At 45.5% G+C, this 20,720-nt stretch overlaps 1 protein-coding gene across 21 annotated transcripts in view; it reads right to left on the reverse strand.

Moving 5' to 3' along the window:
- Positions 1 to 2,510: 2,510 nt before the first annotated feature.
- UNK (unk zinc finger) overlaps positions 2,511 to 20,720 on the reverse strand; it is a 45,588-nt gene continuing 27,378 nt past the window's right edge. For 2 of the 21 annotated variants that reach the window (XM_035558992.1, XM_035558988.2), the window contains 8 exons: positions 19,995 to 20,195; positions 15,654 to 15,722; positions 14,808 to 14,982; positions 13,565 to 13,666; positions 11,915 to 12,103; positions 8,987 to 9,084; positions 8,185 to 8,442; positions 2,511 to 7,782 (listed from right to left, as the gene is read on the reverse strand). In XM_035558992.1, coding sequence (XP_035414885.1) covers positions 7,627 to 7,782; positions 8,185 to 8,442; positions 8,987 to 9,084; positions 11,915 to 12,103; positions 13,565 to 13,666; positions 14,808 to 14,982; positions 15,654 to 15,722; positions 19,995 to 20,195 — 1,248 coding nt within the window. In that variant the 3' untranslated portion in view covers positions 2,511 to 7,626. Of the gene's footprint in view, positions 7,783 to 8,184; positions 8,443 to 8,986; positions 9,169 to 11,914; positions 12,104 to 13,564; positions 13,667 to 14,807; positions 14,983 to 15,653; positions 15,723 to 19,994; positions 20,196 to 20,720 lie in introns of all 21 variants that reach the window. The other 19 variants (XM_035558985.1, XM_035558987.1, XM_035558986.1 and 16 more) reach the window with 11 other exon arrangements.

Below are 20,720 nucleotides of genomic sequence, written 5' to 3' on the forward strand. Positions count from 1 at the left end.
GATTCCGCTTTGCAGTGCTGGCAGGGAACCAGACAAAGCACTGGGTTACGGGGCTGTTACACGGTATGGGGTTTACACCGAGGTGTAAATCCGCTTGCTCGCAAGGCTCTCGCCGCCCAGCGGTGCTCGCAGCTCAGCTCTGCCTGGCCGGCAGCTCGCTGGGTGGCGGCCCAAGGCCTGACCAGCCGCATGTAAAGCCCAGCTCTGGCTTGCTTGTGGCAAAGGGCTTCTAGGATGGCGTGCATGGTGGGTGCATGAGGACACGTCCGTGTCCTTGGGGCTGCAGAGGCTGAGCTGGGCCGGGCAGGGGCACGGGGTGTGACAGCAGCACAGCACCACCTGCTCCACGGCTGCCACAGCCCTGTGCAGCCAGCCAGGCATTTTATTTTATTTTATTTCCTTTTATTTTTTTATTTTATTTTTTATTTTATTTTTTTATTTTATTTTTTATTTTATTTTTTTATTTTATTATTTTATTTTTACTTCATATATTTTTTAAAATATGTTAGGTTCTTTTGCATGGTTTTGTATTTTACCTCCAACCATACCAACCTCACGGTGCTTCCTGGAGCTGAAGGAACCTGGGCAGCAAGCAACAAAGAGCACCGGAGCCCCATGAGCCAAACCAAGCAGCGATTTGGGCTGCCGAAACACTAAAAACAGAGGCCAGGAGTCAGGCATTGCCCTGAGCCCATGCCAGGCACCTGTACCCTTCCGGCTCCAGCACACAAAGGACAGAGGTGGCAGCTCCATGCAGGGTGCCCAGGTGTTGCAGCTACAATTCCCAGCCAGCAGCCGGTTGCTATTTCTTTTTTTTTTTTTTTAAGCTTGTTTTATCTGCAATTATACTAATTATAAGCCCAGAGCTCCCGCCACACATTCCTTCCATGCAGCCCGTGCCCAGAGAGGGGGTGGCCGCGCTCCAGCCCCGCGGGTCCCCAGGGAACTGCGGCGTGTGGGGCACCACGAGCATCACCCTCGGCTGCTGCCTCGGCGGGCAGCGGCTGCGCAGGCGATTGAGGTCAAGCTCTTGATGGGAGCAGAAAATAAAGCTCCTTTGGCATGGAAGTGACATGGCAAGGCTCGGCCAAGCCTGCAGCAGGAGGGATTAAGATGCTGCTCGCTCACGAGGAAGCCATTTGGTTGCTTTATTCTCTTCTCAGCCCCCCCCCCCCCCCCCCCCCCCCCCCCCCTTTGGGCTTTTGCAGCTCTGCAGAGAAGTGAGATGTGGGAGAAGAGCAGCGAGGCCGGGCAGGAGCAGGAGGCAGAGGAGACGGGTGCCTGCTTGTGCAGAGGGTGCTGTTCCCTGCTGTCATTTCTGCTCGGGGACAGAGGAAAACCCACGCCTGCGCTTCGCAGCCCGTTTGGTGGTGGCACCTGCTAGCAGCCAGCCTCACGCACTACAGCAAGGATTGAGCTATGTGAGGCTGCAGCTTTGAGCATGGCTTACCTTGATTTGTAGCTATTTAATTCTTTTTTACAGATATGTTGTGCTATGACTTGACAGGGGCTGATCCATTGCTGTAACAGCGATGTGCCCAGTGAGCGGATGGCAGGGGCTACCCTGTGGTTCCAGCATGTTTTTGCCATTACCCAAAGTGGTTTTAGCTTAATTTTTGCCCAGCTCTGGGCAGTGCTGTAGGCCGTTTCCCACCCTGCAAGAAATGGTGTCATATACAGTGAAGAACCAGCAAGCCTTAGGCAATCAGAGCGTAACTTACCCCATGGACTGCCAAGAGACAAGCCTAACGCGTTGAAACATAGAGGCTGAAGCACACAAAGCCAGCTCCCAGCAAATCCAAGGCCGAGGAGGAAGAAAACCCCATCACCACCATCCTCTTCTTCCTCCTGGCACAGACAGCTCACTGCCACACGAGAGGGAAGGGGGCAGGCACTTATGCCTACTGATTTTACTGCATTACTAATAAACTTTAATATAAATTGGGTGATTTGGGTTACTGTCGTGATTGAACTAACAGTAAGTTGTGGATACATCTTTAAATAAAAGCTCATTTTTGGAAACGTTTGTTTGGTTGCCAGTACATGAAATTCCATTTGCAGCAGCCCCCGCAGTCACCCAGGCACACAGAGCTCACCTCTGCCTGGCCTGGCTCTCGCAGGAAGCATTCAGAGCCAATTTATTGTCCAAGCCTCGAATTTGGATGACAAAATGCTCCTGGATCTGTGGTTCCGCCATTCCCCAAGGAGTCTCTGCCCCACTTAACCGCGGGCACCTTTACCACCAAGGGCACCACTGCCCCCAAAACGGGGCTTGAGCCAGAAGGGAACAGGGCAAGAAATTGTTCTCGGTAGTGTAAAAGGGAGCAGGACAAACTGGCCACGGAGATATATTGTATTTGTCATTCTGAGGGCTCCCCAGCGTATCTTTCTCCACTCCTTCCTGAGCCCCAGAGACAGGGACGGGCTGCACACACACGCGGGCACGCATGCGCGCACACACACTCACACACGGCTTTATTGTTTTTTTTTTTTTTCTGTTTCTTAGCAAAAAAATAAAAATTTATTGTCCTCTAAAAAAAAAAAATCCATCCTGCCCTTGGAAACTGTGACACAGATTGAGTTCTTTTCAGCCCCACATGCAAATTCATTCTGCCAAGAAAAGAGTCTAAACCAGGTTTCCGACAGCCAAAACACATATTTACAGAGTACGAGAGAACGACAGCTGAAATCACAGTTCTATACATGGAATCAACAACACGTTTTACACACCACCGATCACCATTCTGCCAACTTCTACACGGACTTCGGGCGCTTCTGCCCAGTGCCCTTCCTCCCGGGGAAAGCGAGGAAGAGACTGGGCAAGAATTGCCACGAGAAATACTGCAGTGTGTATTATTATTATTTTTTTAAAACGCATACTGTACTTATTTTGTTTTAACATTGGAAGCTACGGAGTGGGGAAGCCCCAGAAATCTCTCTGCTCTCTGGCGCAGTCACTAGTTTGCAGGAATACTTCACCTTTAAAATACTAGATTTTACATCAGTAACATCTACGTTGCTGTTGGCCATCACTCCAAAGATTATTACAATTCTGGAGGAAAACACTGGTAATATTCTTCCTTCTTAGATGGGGGGGGGAAAGGAGAGAGAGAGAGAGAAGATTCGGAGGCTGGTGGAACAGCAATGAATTACTGAGTCCATTCAGCATTAAAGGCTTCCTCACATGGTAAGGAATTCTCTTCATTGTCTCAGCTGCACAAGCCTTGCAAGTGGCTCAGGTTCAGCTTCAGAGATGTACGGAAAGTATAAAACCCTTCGGTATGGGAACAGCTGCAGCGGTCACCTTCCGGGGAAGGTGAATTAAGGGAAAGGAGCTCCAGCTCCGAGACCTGCCCCCGGGCCCTCCTGTGCCACCGGCACTGGGCTATGGCAGCGAAGGCCAGGGGTGGACCTGAAAGTGGTCCTGGTAGCCCAAAGTGATGCTCGCCAATGTTCTTCAGCTCTTGGCTATCCTCTACAGCTAGATCCTTGCTTTTGATAACTTATCTACCCAGGATATTGTTGTCTCAAGCCATCTGCTTCTATATTGTTTCTCTATAATAAAGTAAAAGCGTATTGACCTTTAGGATACTGCGGTTCCACAAGACAGTTAAAGACTCCCTTTCCCCGGCTCTCAGCCGAGAAGTGTCTGACCTGCACAGTTAGTCACTGAGGTCAACACTTGCGAGGCTCCCAAAAATTCAGGTAGGCAAACATATCATTGCCCAGCGAGGAGCCTGTGACGGGGCAGGATGCGGCCACGCTCAGGGCTGCTCAGTGGCAGCCAGCTGGGGCAGCTCAGCGAGAAGCCTCGGGGACCACTTGGGGACCAACACTTTGCTTCGAGGCGTGACAGCCAAAAAAAAAGTAAAGTCGCCTTGGTTCTGATGTATTACTGCATGTCCTGTAACTGGGAGTTCCTGCTTCAGAAAGAAGCTCGACAGTACATTACACGGGCTGTACATATTAGCACCAGGTTTATTTTTACAAGTCTCTTTTTACACCACGCAGAAGCTGACCACAGACTCTTGAAGCCTTGAAGGCAGTGCTGTGATTGTGGTTAATCCTGCCTGCCTGGGGCCAGCAGTAACAACTGCTGGAGTGGGTCAGAAACGCTGCCTTTCCCCCCTGCTCTCACCTCACTCAGGTATGAAATTTTGACCCCCCAAAATATTCACAAAATACACAACGATGAAGTTCTCTTTCCCAGCTGCTGCCTAAGAAAATAATTCACATTTCAGATACTTCTTTATTTGGAAAGCAGCAAACAAATTGATAGAAACCTAAATTGAAGAAGTGTTTCTTGAAGCACCAGAGGGAAGAGACACAGTCTATGTGCTTGTGCTAAGAGTGCTGAGACAGGCTGGGACGGTGGCGAGGGAAGGGGATGCGACATCCCGGGGCTAGTGCTAACTCCTTGTCACTGCTCTGCCACGGGCGCAGCGTGGCAACAGAAAGTTAAATTTTAAGGGCCACAACTAGGGAAATCTTGAATTCTTTGGTCCTTCAGGATAAGTTTTAAAACAGAGAAACTGTTTTACTGAAAAGGAAAAAAAAAGTAAAAATGCTTTCTCTGGTCTGGAATGGTCCTTGTAGCCCTCTGGCTAAGCAGTGGGTCCCCACAGAAATGAGGGGCAAGTGTCTCTTCCCCCTGGACCCTAGAGACACACGTCACACTGTAACTGGCAGTCACACTGCAACAGAGCTGCAAACAGCGGACAAGCTTCATCTGAAGAGAGGGGACAATGCGAAGAGCTCTTGGGACTCAGCTGAAGTCACACGGGTGGTGCTAGTTCTGGAAAGAGAGGGCTGTCCGAAGACAGCATCACCCTGAAGAGGTCCCCAGGAGGCAGGAGAGCGGAGAAACCACCACGCTAACAAAAAGTAAGCATTACAAACCAAGAGCCAAAACAGGCTGATGAGCTCCGGCTCTTATAAATATTAAAGACCTGATTCAAGAGTTTATTTCCTATGATTTAAGTTAGTTACAAAAAACTTTAGTAATTTTTTTTCCTTTTATCTTCATTGGGCTTTTTCTTTCTCCCGCAACTTTTATCCTTCCCTCCCCCCACTTTTTTTCCCCTAAAAAAAGAAATGTTCACATATTTTAATAAAAGGTCTTTCCTTAAGATCAGACCAAGGCAGATGTGCTGCCCCATGGCACAGACATTCAAAGGCTATAACCAAACAACATAGCCACAATATTCACCCAACAGTGTCTCTCCATTAAAAAAAATTAAAAAACTGATGCTAGTTACAATAAAATACACATGGAAAAAAAAGCATTTTTACCAAAAAAAAAAAAGAACGAGTTAATGGGAAAACATAAAAAAAGAACTACACAGAGCTGCACTTAAGAGATCATCTGGGAATGCATATTAACCCCTTCCATATGAAGGAAAGGTGGAATTATGGAAGCAAACCTAATTATGTCTTTGCATTAAAATATGAAGCTTTCTGAGAGGCTCCAGTAACAATTCAGTTGTTCCTACAACAACAGTGGGCTGCTGGAGGTTCCAGTGCTTTTCCAGGTCAGGGAGGGGTAGCACAGGACACAACCCTGTGCGAAATAAAAATATTTAATCAACTGAGTGGCCTTCTAGTTGAGATCCCAGCAGGTTACTGCAATCCACCCGATGTAAAAATTTAATGTACATGCTGGTAAAGAAAGTCACAGGAAGCTCAGCTGCTGGACAGGTCTAAGCTGGTGGCATTTCTTTTCCCTAGAAAGGAGCTGCACTGGACAGTGTGGTGTGTATTGGACTGGTCTGTGGGATTTCTTTCTTTGCCTTTCTAAAATGATCCAAGAGAATAAATTCCCTGTGGACAAATACAAAGAGTATCCTAATAAGGAGAAAGTCCCTGAGCATCTCTGCAGATGGTGTATGGGGACAAAGGCCCGAAACAAACTCAGCAGGGCAGAGATGCCAGTGAGAGCTATGCAAGGGTGGTGGAAAGTCATGTGCTCAGGAAAGGAGTCTGAAATAGGAGGAAGGAGAGGACTGGAAAACCCTGCAACACCATCTTGCTTGCATTGAGGAAAATGAAGTCTATTCCTCTGATGGGAGATGCTTCTTTCTGCTCCAACACGATGAGTTTAGCATCCCTGCCAGCACACAGCACTGGAGCTGGGCACCCAGCCGTCTGCAACAGGCTACCACATTACTACTAAGTCACCAGTACATGGACGGACTGGTTGATGAGTTACTCTAAGCAAATATCTGAAATTGAAGTCCTTTTCCTTTCTATCTCCTTGCTCTGTAAGATCATAACTAACCCAGGAACCACCACCACAGGGCACTGTTAGACTAACTAGCTTCAGAGTTTCTAAACAACAACACTTTCTTATGTACGTAAAAATGGTGGCTGCACTTATAAGCTTAAGTGGTGATACGCATCGTGTTTTGTGCCACAATGATGAGCAGCTGAGGGCAGGAAGGAGCACCTAGGAGCAGGTGGTGAGGAATTTACACTCTCCTCCAGCTCCACTTTCAAGCGGGATAGATTTATCAGCGGCTTGTTCCATGCTGGGCTTTCTCTGTCACCACCGGCAGACGTGATTCCTGGCTTGATGGCTTCTGAACTTAGAAGCCCACAATTCATCCTTGAGATGCTGAAACGGGAAACATCCATTCCGTTCAAAAAAAGTGTCCTATCTGGAATTGTTTCATGTGTTTCAGCAGTGACTATGAAAGAGGTCTCTGTGGCTAAAAGGAAAATCAATCTGGTTTGAAATGCTAAAAATCCTCTAGACAGCCACCACACAAAGGGGCGCCTGGAGAGAACTAACTTGTGCATCCGTACTCCTTTCATAAAGGGCTTTAGCTGGCACAAGGGCAATACTTCTAAGGCTGCTGAAACCTGCAGCATTAGCTGTATCAGCAATGATTACTAGTCACTGGATTTGGGGGCCTGGCTTGCTCTAGGTACAATATATTTTTTCCCCTTTTTTTTTTTCTTTTCATATAAATATACAAAGAGTGTAAAAAATTTTTAAAAAGTGAACTTTGCTGTTTTAAATGACAGACAAAGTTTCTGCACATTCAGAGATCGGCAATGTGAGGCCCACCAGGCAGGGACCCAGCGGAGCTTCCATCAGGGAGGACGGCTTTAACCAAGCTGGGTCAGTGAAAGAGCAGGAAGACCGAAGACATGAAAAAAGTCATTTCAATCCACCTCGATCCTCCCCATGATCTCAACTCTTCCTCTGGAAAGCACGTGGAAGCCCCTCTTGCCCACTCTAAATCCTTCTGGAAATAGTCAAAAATTTGTTATCACCTAAATAGAAAAGAGGAGAAACACAGACTCTTTGCAAATGGCCCTTTGATCTGTATTAAAAACAGCTCTCAAAGTTCCTCAAGAGTTAGAATTAGTGGGGCACGGGTGAGGGGCAGTTTAGATACGGGTTGTAAAATATTAAAAAGTGCTCTGCAACTAATTTTTGTTTTATGTGGGTATGTGCATGTGTGTGCATATATATACATACACAAACATGCACATACACACACATATATACATATATATATCTACACATACATATATATATGTACACATACATATATATGTACGTATGTATAAAGTTAAAAAGTTCTATACGATATGATTAGAACAAGCGTCCTTGGAAGGTCACGACTGGAGAGAATGGGGCCTGTTGGGATGGCAGATGGGACACTCGCCCTCCTCGGCGCACGTTTCACACAGCACTGCGTGTTGGCACGGTAACACCACCCGGTTCTCTTCCTGACACTTAAGGCATTTCACTGACTGCATCTGAAATACTGCCTGCAAGAGATGGGGACAGGGCAAAATGTAAGTATCAAAACGAGAAAACACAAGGGCTCCAGCCCTGCGCTACACAGTTTGGGGACCAGCAAGGAGGCAGCAGGGGACGGACTTGCAGCTGTCCATACATTTATCTTCTGAAGCAAAAGCAAAGCAGCACAGCATGGTGTCCTTTAGGACCTTTAGGATCACAGCAGCTTTGATTGACTGAAACTCTGTACTTTAGGTACAGAGAAGAGGCAGATATTTTCCTTTAAGGTGGCTAGAACTCACTTGGCTACCTCCACACAGAATTGCTTTGATAGGCTGCTGATTTCTGGCTGTATTGAAGAAAAGAAAAAGGGCTGCTATGTGTAGGAGCGGAGGCAGCAAGGCCCTGCTCTGCAAATCCCTGGCACTCACCTTATCGACTTTCTCCAGGTTTGCCCGCAACTGTTTCTGGAGGGTGTAAAGCGAAGAAAGCGAGAGAGTTTCCAGGTCAGAGAAGGAGCGCAGAAACTGAGGGTCCTGGCCCGTGTGGATCCTCTCCAGCTCCTCCTGCAGTTTCTTCACTTGCAGCTCCAAGGCTTCCCTCTGCTCCCGAGCCAGTTCACATTCCATGTTAGCTGTGTTGGCGCGATCATTTGCTTCCTCTGCCTCCTTTTTCCAAGCATCACAAGCCTATGAGTTCCAACAAAGAGAGTAACAGCAGTTTGAAAACTCAGTCAGCCTCCAGGAGGAAATCCTAGGCAAAAATATCCATTTTTTCTACATGCTCCTCAACAGGAGTGTATTCTGTCTAATCTGCCCTGTTCCCAAATTCTCAAACATCCTTGAAGCTTCACTTCAAAGCGCTGCTCATTCTGGGTACCCCATCCAGTTGGGCTGCAGGCTACAGATTTGGCTCAGGCAGCTAAGGGGATGAAATTTGCATAACATTAAATTGTCACGGATCTAAGTCAATTGCCAGTCTAGGAGACTGTCAAGCACTTCAGTGCATCTGTTACGACACCTGGCCTTGCACTTGCAGCATCTGAACGCATAAAACAAATTGTTTCAGTCTCTCTGAGGGAGGAGAAAGAATAAGAACGCTTAAGAGAATCTGCTTGTAAAACCTGCAGCTTTCCTCATCACCTCAGCCTCTGGTAAGCTCCTGTTTAAAGGCTGACACCCTCCTACTCCCTTTACCCTCCTTAATCTCGCTTCCCAGGAGTTGCCCAAGTACCTGCTTGGCTTGTTTCCAAGACTCCTCCCACTGCTTTATTGTGCCATTGGCTTCATCCAGTTCTTGTCGTAGTCGTGCCAGCTCCGCAGCACCTGGACCTGACAGAAATGCAGGTGAGGTACTGGGCGAAAAACTCCCCGAAGCAAAGTGTTCCCATATGCTGCTGTTCATCCCATTTAAACCTGTTTCACAGGGAAATAGAGAGGGTTATGTCACAGGTGCTGGCAATTCCCCCATTTCCTCCCTACCCCTGTGAAGTCCAGGTTTCAAAAATGCGTATATAGGACTGAGAAGATTTATTTCATCCTCAGGACCCAGGAGTCCATCTCAGAGGGACTTTATAGGGGAAGTTTCACACCAGCAGGCCTCTTTTATAATACAGAGAGAATCCAAGGAACAGCTGAAGCAATTTTTGAACCAGGTGGTTTTTAGAAGCATTGACTTTACAGTCAAGTTCACTACCACCTTGAATCCCCCTTCTCAAATAGAACTGACTATACCCTAAGAAAACGTGTGTTGGGCCTTTACTTCTCTTTTTGTCTCCTCAGCTTGGTGCTTTTCTGAGTCTTGCTTAACAGACAGCCAGACTAAAACGCTTCAATGTCACTACTGTCCCTGTATGCAAGAAACAGAACTGGAAAACCCTGTTTATAAAGGAAGAAGCGGAAGCAGCAGTATGCACATCAGCTTCATCCCTTGCAGAGTTGTAGCACGCAATCAGTGACTGGCACCATGGAAAGATCAACTAACCACTTCCTTATTTTAGCATGTTCAAATCATTCCTCTCTTCAGGAAGAACTTCAAGGCTTGGGAGACAAAGCAATAGAAAATCAGCTGTAAACAAAGCTGGCTCTTTAGGCTGATGCCAGCCTCTGAGACTTGGCTGCCTCTAAGGTTTGTACTCTTTTAATGACAAAAAATATGTTCACTCAAAATAAGAATCCACGGTTTGTACTCGGGGGAGAACTGGTAGGAAAGGCTCATCTCCAGACAGAGCTGAGCGATATGGCCTCGTACGCACACAGACATCCACCAGCCTGACGTAGGAATCGTTTTTATTTACTGGTGCTTACCACTGGGTGTGGACATTCCTAAATCTTGTTGCAACTGATAACTGTGATTTTACAGAAGCCAAACCGACTGTGTTTGCAAGCAAGCCCTAGGGCCAACAGCCTCTCATTGAAAACTAACACAACTTATGTCCCACTTAGTGCCAGCCAAGACACAAATAGCCTCGAGGGAGCAGCTGAAAACCAGTAACTTGTCTTGACTATGGGCTTAGCTGCATAAACAAGTCATTTAGCAGAGCAGCAAGGGCTCTTCACTGGCTCAAGCCACTTACCATTGATGCGTTTCAGCTGCTCAGAAGTACGCTCGCTTGAGAGCGAGAAATTTTAACGCAACCCCAACTCACATTTTGCTTTTAAAACTCTGGCTGACCTGAAAGGGAGGCTAGCACTACGCAGGATGCTGGCAAGCCACAAATTCTGCCGTAACGCTGACCAAACTGATCTCGTTGTTTCTTTTTACTCCCTCTTTCCACCTGCTGCTCTCATCACGCATCTGAAATATGAGGTCCCTGTAGTCACGAATGCCTTCTCTGCACACACAGCATCTAGCACAGTGGGACCAGCCTAGGACTACATCTTTTCAACTAAACAGCAATACATAAAAGCAATAACTACACATCCACTTGTATGCATTCAGTGAGTCACATGGAACAGATTCCAGATCCCCAACTGCCAGGTTATAATTTTAAAAACCTTATCAAAACCTTGGCAAAAATGTTTTTGTTGTATTCCAAGAAAATATCCAACTTTTTTTCTTGAAAACAAAATATTTAAATGTATTTGGAAACTTCCTGCATTTCTTTGGTTTTATATTTGTCCTGACTATGCGTTTACACGAGTAAACTGCTTAATAACTAATGTTTTCCTGAAATTAAAAGCAGACCTTATTAGCAAGTTTCCCTTTTCTTACTGAAACTGGAACAAACAGCCAGCCCCAACACTAATTAATAGCAAAGATGCCCTCTGATGTGTCTTTTCTTATTACTGTGATTGTAAAAGCTGTTAAAGCCAAATAGCAATCGCAAGGCCTGGAAGCGTGGCTTTGGCCTGTGCAAACAACGGATGCAGTTATACAGAGAAGTGCATGCAACAGTAGATTACAGCATAATAAAATGATTAAGTGTTTTTAAGCTGAATATTAGAGGTTAAAATGTATATCAAAATCGAAGCATTTACTCCTACATCAATAGAAAGAACTAATATTTACAAACAGAAGTCAGCAGAGCAAGTGTCACTGTAGCCTTAAGCCCAAACATTTCTCAAGGAAACCCAGCATCTGGATAATAAAGTGGATTTGTTCCCTCAGATCCCAGTTCTGCCCAATACAGCTGAAACTCCAAAGTAATTTCCCTTCCCTTTACATTCCCTCATACAGGAAATGGATCCTCAAGAGAGGGGGAGAAAAAATAGGAGCAAAGGGGACATAGCTGGACAAGTACAACGAACTAAGCTGGCTTTATAGCTCCCAGAAGCCAGCCTATCCTAGGAGCAGTCCCAACAGCAAACTGCAATCCCCACCTCAAGCAAAGCTGAGGAACCAACTCTGAGTTTTATATAAAAGTAAAGTCTCAGCACAGGGGCTCAAAAGGACAAAGCTCTTTTTCCCAAAAGGCATCATCAGAGCAAGGCCCTTTTTCTCAGTCTGGAAACACGGGGAACAGAGGGAATTGCTCCCTTGTTCTCGAGGTATTAGGTGATTTTTGGTAAAGCAGCTTCTAGTACTGTTGCTGTTCTCATGGGAAGAAGAGCTATAAATGGCAGCAGTGAAATAACACATTAAAATTAAAGCTAACTTAAAAGAAAATACTTACATGGCACAGACAGGCATGTACATGGGACACACACACTGTGCATTTACCTAATGATCCATGAGAAGCTGATGTCCCCAGGAACGTGTTTTCTGATTGGCTTAAGTGTCCCTGGGGCTGATGGAGGAAATGCGATGAGAGGCTGACCGGTGGAGAAGGAGAGGCAGAGTGAAAGGAGGCAGAGCTTCCAAGGGAGCCGGGGATATTTACAGGAGCAGAACTTTGCAGCAAACTCCCACCTGGACAAAGAACACACAGAGAATGGCTATGTATGACTGTGAAGTATGGGCCAGGGCACAGCGCAGGAGTTCAGAGCAGAAGGCGTTAGCTTCCCTCTCTCCTAAGCCCCTGAGGATCCCCTCCACTTCTCACCGTGTTGGATTCCCCCTCTAAGCCTTAAGGAGGAACACTGAAGCTGCTGTCCCACGAGCCACGTAGGTTAAGACCCTCCAGAGTTCAATGGACTACTTCCTTTCATTGGCCAAAGCAACGAAAGGTTTTCTGAGCAAGCTTCAGTCCCTGTCAGTCTAGAGAAGATGAATTTGGTATCTGGTGAAATACTTCGTAACGAAAAATTCACTTTTAAAGCACGTTCCTCTACCTTTAACGCTTCTAAACAACCTGTAATAAAAGAAGACTATCACGCTGGGCCAGGTCACGACCTGAACTACTGAAAAATCAGTGACTAGCTTTAGACATACTTGAGTGCTTGGATCCACCAGTAATTAAAAATAATCAAACAAACAAAAACCTAACCTCCAAAGATACGACACTTCCCTTACACAAGAGGTCAGTCTGCCTGCCACACACAGACCGAGGAAGATCCCAGCCCTGCTCCTCACTCTCGTCTGATCTTCCTTCTTAGAAGACCACCAGAAAACACCGAGACCCGACGGGAAAAGAGGGAAAAGTGTGGAGGATCTCCAAGCCCTGCAGATGGGTAGTGGCAGAAGCAGGGCTACCAGCAGACATGCACAATAAGCTCTCTGATTGGACTCTTATCTTTGGCAGGGCAGTGGAAGTGATATTCTTTAGGGTTCCTTCCACACCTCAATACAGCTCCAGGCAGAGCAGCGCCCTTGGAAACCTTCAGACAATGAAAGTTAGCTCCGAATCAAAACCTGTCTTACAGAACAAGGGTAACCAGAAACTACAGGCACTTCTAAAAAGCTAGGAGACGTTTCATTTTCCTCTGGACACTCCCTAGAGACAGGTAGAAGAGGCCTCAGCCTACCTCCACACCTTAAAGATGAGACAGACACTACAGGAATCAAACCAGCAGGCCGTGATGACTGACAGATGGATAGCATTACCAGGTCATTGAGTTTCCTGTTACTACTAAGGAGAGTTTTCTGCTCAAGATGCAAATCGTTATACTTTGGCTTGGTTTTAAAGGTATCAAATACCTTCTAGAGTCTACTTACATACTTAAAAATAAATAAATAAAATCAAGTCCCATTCAGTCTCAAGAAACATCCCCAGGACACCTGGGCCCAACGGCAAGAACTCAGCCCTGCTAGTCAATAAGGGCAAGCTTTCCCTTGAAAGATGCTCAGCGGTTGCCAGAGTTTGTTATAACGGCTGTTTTAACCAACGATATTTTAGGACTGGTTTTAGAGCTTGGTTGGGCTGGCTCCACTGAGGTGACTGGGCAACACTGCTTGGCAGAAGATAAAGAAAGCTCTGTTGCTTTCATGTACCTATCATGATGCCACTCGTGTGGGGCACTGTGCTGCTGTCAAATGTCTTCTCCAGGGCAGCCACTCCGAATTCATTCAGGTCCAGGTCATCCAAGGCAGACTCTGCCAGACACAGAGGTACCAATTATGTTATAAAGGACCAACAACTTCAAGAGATAGGATGGCCCAAAGAGCCTACATGCAGAGGAGCCTTCGTTCTCTGTTTGCCAGTCTGCACCGCCCTACTCTCCATCCTGTGCAATGCTGCTGCTAAAACAGTTTGGCAGAAGTGTCATGGGCAGCTTTTCAGTTCAGGTTCTTTTACCTGATCTGATTTGTCTCAAAGCATTCCCAAATGTTATTAAAAAAAAATAAGTCTGAAGAAATAACAGCAGTTCCCATAAGTCTTCCCCAAATAGCTCTTCCAAGTCTGTCCATAACACGCAGTAATGCTGGCTTATGACATGTCTGGGTCTGGTTTGTGCTTTGTCCCTACTTCGCTGAAGAGCCACTTGGAAAAGGAATACCAGCAGAAGGGAACACTTCAAAAACATCTCTGAGGTTCAACGATACGACAAAATAAAGAAAGCTTATGAATGCCTGCAAACGTTATATCTACTTGAACATGCCTCATCACTAACCTTGATCAATACAGTTCCATCCCACACATGCCCACTCATTTCTATTATTGTTTTTAACAAATTAATGAGATCACCTCAGAAATGTTAGATCAAAAAACAGGTGACCAAAAAAAGTGTATCTATCTAAAAGGAGTGATTCCCCGCTACGAACTCTCCTGTTCTCCTTTTTCTTACAGCCTCTGTCCCACAACCTGTGAAGGGCAAGTCCTTGCCATCTACCTCGTGGGGGCCCTTCCTATAAAATTGTCATTTAGAATATAAGGGGTTGTAGCTGTGGGAAAACGTCTTGATGATTTCCTGCCTGCTCCAAACCTTTTCTTTTTTTTTGTCACTTTCACAAACCTAAAACTAAGGCCCTTTACACCACCTGACGTTCTGGATAAGCAGCACAGAGGCCTTTGGCCTGCTGTTGGTCCTCTAGGTGAATTTCACCTCTAATAACCTGCAGAAAACATCGGATGCATCCTAGTCGCAGAAAAAGCCTACAGGCTCAGGAGTCTGCCCGCACTGACACACATGAAAAATTGGAGTTCACTGGAACACCCACGCTAATCCCAGCTCTCATACCTGGTGATCCACGTCTGAGGAAGCCCTACTAACGTAAGTGAAAATGGCAAAGTTACCTATGACGGACTCAACGGTGTCACTGGTTGGGTAGAAGGGAAGGGCATTGGCATTCATGCCTGGTATGCTGCTGGTGCCAGCAGGGCTTGGTGGTGTTGCAGCCAGACTGGAGGTGATACTGGAGGAGATGCTGGATGTCAGTGGGCTCCCCACTGGGAGAATACCCAGTATGTCCTGAAACAAGAGTTTTAAAAAAGAAAAGAGGTACAAAATAAGATGTCTATGTAGAAAAATCCCTTCAACAACACACAGGAATGAGCCAATGATCAGCAACAAACCTGCTCCTGTCTGCTTCCAACCTGACAGATGGTTGGTGCTACTACTGGGCTGGGGGTGGGGGAGAGATTAACAGCTTTTCTTTAATTTCTGCCGACCTTTTTTTTTCCCTCCAGTATTACAGCCTTCAGGCTGCCCCTGAATTAACTCTTGTAACCCACAGGCTGCATGCAAGCAAAGGCATGGGTCACATAATCACTCATTCAGACTTTGTTCTGTACGTGACTTAGAACCTGATATAAAATTCTCTTCGCCGAATCCTTGAACTTAGATGACTCCAGAGAATCATTCCAGCTCTATTTTCTGTAATTTGGAGACACTCTCTGACACTACTGTGTCCAGGTCCATGAATTTATCCTGAACTGACACAGGCCTAGCCATTCTCAAATAACCCCTCCAGCAAATAACCCCATCTTCATAAAATAGTCCCTCGAGCTGAGCATCCCTCATGGTGTCTGGGCTATAATTTGCTCCCTGCAGAGTGATCTGGATCCGCAGAGATCTCGTGTCCTCATTTGTGGTAGTGTGAGCACTAAGCTAGGTTCAGAGCCTTGCCAGCAGTACCATACCTGTTTGGGTTGTAACAAAGGTTGCTCCTGGCTCCTGTGTTCCAGTGAATGGGACTTCATTTTTGCTTGCTACAGTAAATGAACAAAACAAAAAAAAGATAAGCAGGGAGATCAGCAGCTAAATTAAAGGTGGCTGAGCACTGGCTTTGGAGAGGCCATGGGAAACAGTCCCCTCCTCTCTTACAGCCTTACATACTAGAGAATTCAGTGTAGGAGACCAGAGCAAACTGAGAACACCCCAACTAATCTGCTTTCTATATGCCGAGACATCACTCTCAGAGTTATGCACAGACTCATCACAATTACACTGGCCTTCAGCATTGCTACAGTCTCTGCTGCCACAAAGGACATCTTAAGAACCTAGACCAAACATGACTTATTTTGCCTTGCTATAAATAACTCATCAGCCCTACTAGTATCTAAAATAAATAAATAAAAATAGAGCAGTGAGAAATTAACTATAATTTTAAATTATGTAACTGTTTTGCAGCTTTGGGAAAATAAAGTATGCAGATTATCTCTTCCCTCAAACTTTTCAAGCTCCCAGCTGGGCTTGCACAGTTTGTAGAAGAACAGAACAGATGTAATATTACAGAGAATGTCATTTTATGGGGAAGAATCTGGATAATCTCTTCAAATTCCTTTAATTTGTCACGAACAAAAATAAAGAGATAATAGACCAATTTTAAAAGCAAAATCATCTAAACTGATTTTAAAAAAATCCCTCCCCCATCCCTTAAAGCAGAGGCCTCAAAGCTATAAAACACAAGCGAGGTCAATGCTGGCTGGAATTGCAGAACTGCATGAATGCCAACATATTTAGATTTCCACTATCCAGCCTAAAAAAAAAAAAAAAAAAATCAGTGTAAGGACCTTGCAGCACTATGTCCTTAACAGATTTCAGCCCTCTTGCCTCAAGACATAGTTGATTCTGAGCTACAACAACCAAAGCTGGGAAGGAAGTGGTCTCATGTGCCTGTCTGTGTGTAACAATCTGGTCTGCAGCCTGTGCTCTGCTCCTCCCATGCTGCTACGTGTGCAATAGCAAGGCACAGGGAGATCAGCTCGCACCCTCTGGGCACGGAAAGGGGGCAAAACAACTGCTTGGAGTCAGGTCTGCTTGTTTACCAACCTCCTCCAGCCCTCTCCATCTGAATCAGAGACGTGGTCCGGGCATAAAGTCTGCTCACTTGTGTTTATCACGAGCACAGGCAGCCACCATCTCTGCAGGGGCGTTTCAAGCACGATGCACAACAGCAGGGCATGAGACGCCACGCTGACCTGAGTGATACGCCGTGACTTTCTGGCTTAAACAGCCTTATGAAAAAGATAAATGATTGCTGGGAAGGTATGACATAACCAGACAGGCGAAAGAGAAGCAGAAGAATTCATCCCTTGTTTTTACAGGATTAAATCATTTTCTCTACTTAACCGTATGCCTGTGGGGGGAGCAGTCAAAGCCTGGCAAACAGGCAGTTGAGATACGGCTGCAGAGATCCTTCTGCAGCAGGTACCGTTCTCTCATGCTTCTCTGAACAACCTACAGTGTGTTTACATACAGCAAAACGGCTCCTGAACCGCTCCCAGGCTTGTCTTCCTTTGTGTGCTCTGGATGCGCTAAATTCGTGCATCTGTGTGTGTCTGATAACACGCCTGCTAGATTATCCGGCACATCCCTACCCTGCTTGACACTCAGCTGAACACAAGATGGGCTATCAACAGACGTCAGCAGCTGAAGTGAAGGCACAGATGCAGCTGTACCCCCCTCACTGGAGGCTTCCTGCCAGTGTGGCTGGCTCTGTGCTGCTAAGTCTTACTGGAAGCTTTTTTTTTTTCCCCCCCTCCTTTAAATAAAAGAAAAAGTGAACACATTTCTGAGTTAGTCCCAATTCTCACCACCTTGCAGTCATGTAACATCAGTGTAAAAATGGAGCAAACCAATTGTGACCACTAAGCCAGTCTCCTTTAGCTCTGACTAACATAAAAAAGGGCCATACATCAACACAAGAATTCAAAGGGCACGCTGAAATTCTCCAGCTCATGTTGTTGCAGTCAGGAAAGAAAAACAGAGGGCATAAATTATGAATGAAACTGAATGTTGTACGGAACAAGCCTGCTGGACACTGTGTCAGGACACAGAAACACCTCCTGGTCGTGGCACACAACTCCTCCCAGCGCAGCCAGCATTTTCCAGCTTGCTAAATCTTTCGGGACTTCACAAAAGTATTTTTAGCCCTAACTGCTGGCTCAGCCTTACCACAAGCGATGTGGAATCTATTAACACATTTTTCATTCTAATAAGATAGAAGCTATTTGTACTAATACAACCAAGGAAAAAATTACAACCCGACTGCAGGGGTGAGCCGGAGCGTCTCTTACGTTTCCAAATATGAGTGAACAAAGTTAAGTGCCTAATTACTGGTCTAATTTACAGCATACACGAGGATCTTTGGTGCCCACTGCAGCCAAAGGGAATTACAGAAGATTAAGTAAGTAATTATAGATTGAAACAAAATTAAATCAGGACACTTATGAGACACCTAATTTTGTCTTTAGAAGCCCAGCATAAGGCGACTGTGATTACTTCTGTCTCTGTGTTAACAGACATTTATTCCAGTCATTTAACAGAGTTTTTTACTTAATTAAAGCCACATGAATAAGAAGCTACCTGAATACAGTATCTTTGTAGCCCAGCCTGGACCTCAGACATAAATGCTCATCGTCTGGCCCTCTTTTTAAAGGCTCTGTTTAAGCTCCATCCTCTTTCTCCTTGGCTTAGGCTTGCTGCCCATTTTCTCCAAAGCTGGGCCTCCCTGGCACCCTGCCTCTGCTGGCAGGAAACAGGGGTTCTCTCGGTCCTTCAGCTTTGGGTTCACTCCTCCTTTGCAGCAGAGGCAACAGAACGAGCACATGTTTCTCCTTTTGTTTCTGCACAACTGCTACAAGCTGTTGTGCCCGCAAGTAGTGCCAGGATCACAGCATGCTCTGCACTTTACCCCCAAAGATGCGTTGCATCAATTAGCCATTTCCTAAGCCACATGGCACGTTAAGCCAAACAATGGAAGCATTTACAAGAAAGCCTACACGTATATAGCTTAATCCGTAAGTGTCACTAAATCATTTTAATTAGACTAAGCAGTCCTCGAGACTGGTCCTACTGCAAAGCTTGATCATATTTTCCCAAAGTTGGAAAAATAAATACAAGAAAACCCACAGTCTGCTTCTAAATTCAACTACTTTCTGCAAGATCTTGTTTGGACAGGATATTTCCACTGTTTTCTCACAGCAGTGCAATACTAACACAGCAATAAGCTTATTAAGACTAGCTTCTTAATATTATAGGCAAGAGCTTAAGTGAAGCCAGGCTGAGAAAAGTATTTCTTATCTCTGTTTTTGAGCAACACAGACTTTTTTTTTTTTTTTAAGTGAGCTTGTAGGAAACATTTCTGCAGGCAGCTCTTCATAAAAGTAGCTAACCCCTCCTCTGGGTTGGACACGGCTGACTTGGAAGGGACGGTGCAGAGAAAATAGTTAACTAACATCAAGAAAGGAAATTCACAGAAAGAAGCTGTCTGTGGAAAAGCTAACGTGGCAGAAGACATGGAAGAGAGCTGGACTTAGGGAGCTGTTTGTACAAAGCATGACATCGAGAAGGAGACAACTGAGGAAGCAGCTAAGCAAGACTGGGAAATCCAAAAGGGATAAGAGGGAATGTCATTAGAGATGTGGCTTGGATAAGAGTTCTTCAAATGAGAATGAGGAATTTAAATTTACGACAGAAGCCAAGGAAGAGAGAGCGTCAAGGATCAGAAGGATACAGCCAGAGAAGCAAGAGACAACTAACATGGCATTTTTGACACATCAGAGAAATGAATGCTGAAAACAGAAGATAAAACAAGTTATGGAGATGAAGGAGTGAGAACAGTTGGAGTTTGGAGTGAGAACAGAGAAAGAAGGATGAGTTGCCATAAGACAATACAGCAAAAGAAACTGTAACTCTTGGCAAGGGCCTAAACGTGAAAAAAAAGAGAGCAAGAAGTGATACATGGGAAGCTACCCAGGGTCAAGACAGGACAGAAGTTGTCAGGGATTATGGAAACAAGCTGCAGCTTAACTTCTACAAACTGAGTGTGTGATGACAGCTAACCAGACAAGAACAGATGTAAGATGGAAGAGACTGGAACGGACACTGAAAGCAACAGCACAGGTCTGAGAACTGCTACTGAGAATAGTGCTTTCTCCTTTTGTTCCTTGAAAAATAAAAGTACATTCAAGCTAAAGCGGGCAATTTCTCAGTCTTCTTCATCCCCCCAACTCTTCCAGCCAGTGTTTCCTACTAACCTGGCATTTGAAACTCTTCAAATACTCGGCCCCCACCTGATCTTCTCGCTCAAACCCCGGTGCTTTCTTGTAGCTGCCGGCTGCCGTTACTGAATCTGGAGGAAAACCAATGCTCTCCAAGCTGTGTGGCTTTCCAATTGCGCCAGGAGGAGACCCACATATATTAGATGGGCTTCCGAGACTGCTGTTCCTACAAAGAATCTAATAGAAGGAACACGAGTCAGAAAAGTACAGCAGCACCAAGTCAAAGAAGAAAGACATCGCAGGGAACAGCTCAATCACTTCTGTGTGCATCAATTTTACCAACAGTCAACACAAGTGTACAGGCTTCCAGTAAACAGGAGCTAAAAAACAGGGAAAAGCTCCCATAGATACTGGATTTATACAATCCCACAGTTATGGTTTTATTGCCAACACTTTGTACAGAGTGCAATCTTATAAAAGCCAACCTACAGCTCTAAAAACATTTACTCTTTCTGAGGCCTTAGATGTGACAGTTTCCAAACCGGACCAAAACCCTCCTCACTTTCCTTAGACAGTAGTGTGATAAGGATCCTATCTGTGCTCTGAGGAGTAGTGTGAAACCTGGAAAGGTATTATGGCAGTCAGAACAACCAAGAATATTTAAGCTATGTGTAATGCTGCATTTTTTGTTTTTCAGTTGGAAATCTGAAAGTTTTAATGCAAACGCAATTCAAGTATCAACAGCTGCATTAAAAAAAGGGA

The sequence above is a fragment of the Cygnus atratus genome, chromosome 18, assembly GCF_013377495.2.
Source record: "Cygnus atratus isolate AKBS03 ecotype Queensland, Australia chromosome 18, CAtr_DNAZoo_HiC_assembly, whole genome shotgun sequence".
In the NCBI taxonomy this organism is placed as follows: domain Eukaryota; kingdom Metazoa; phylum Chordata; class Aves; order Anseriformes; family Anatidae; genus Cygnus; species Cygnus atratus.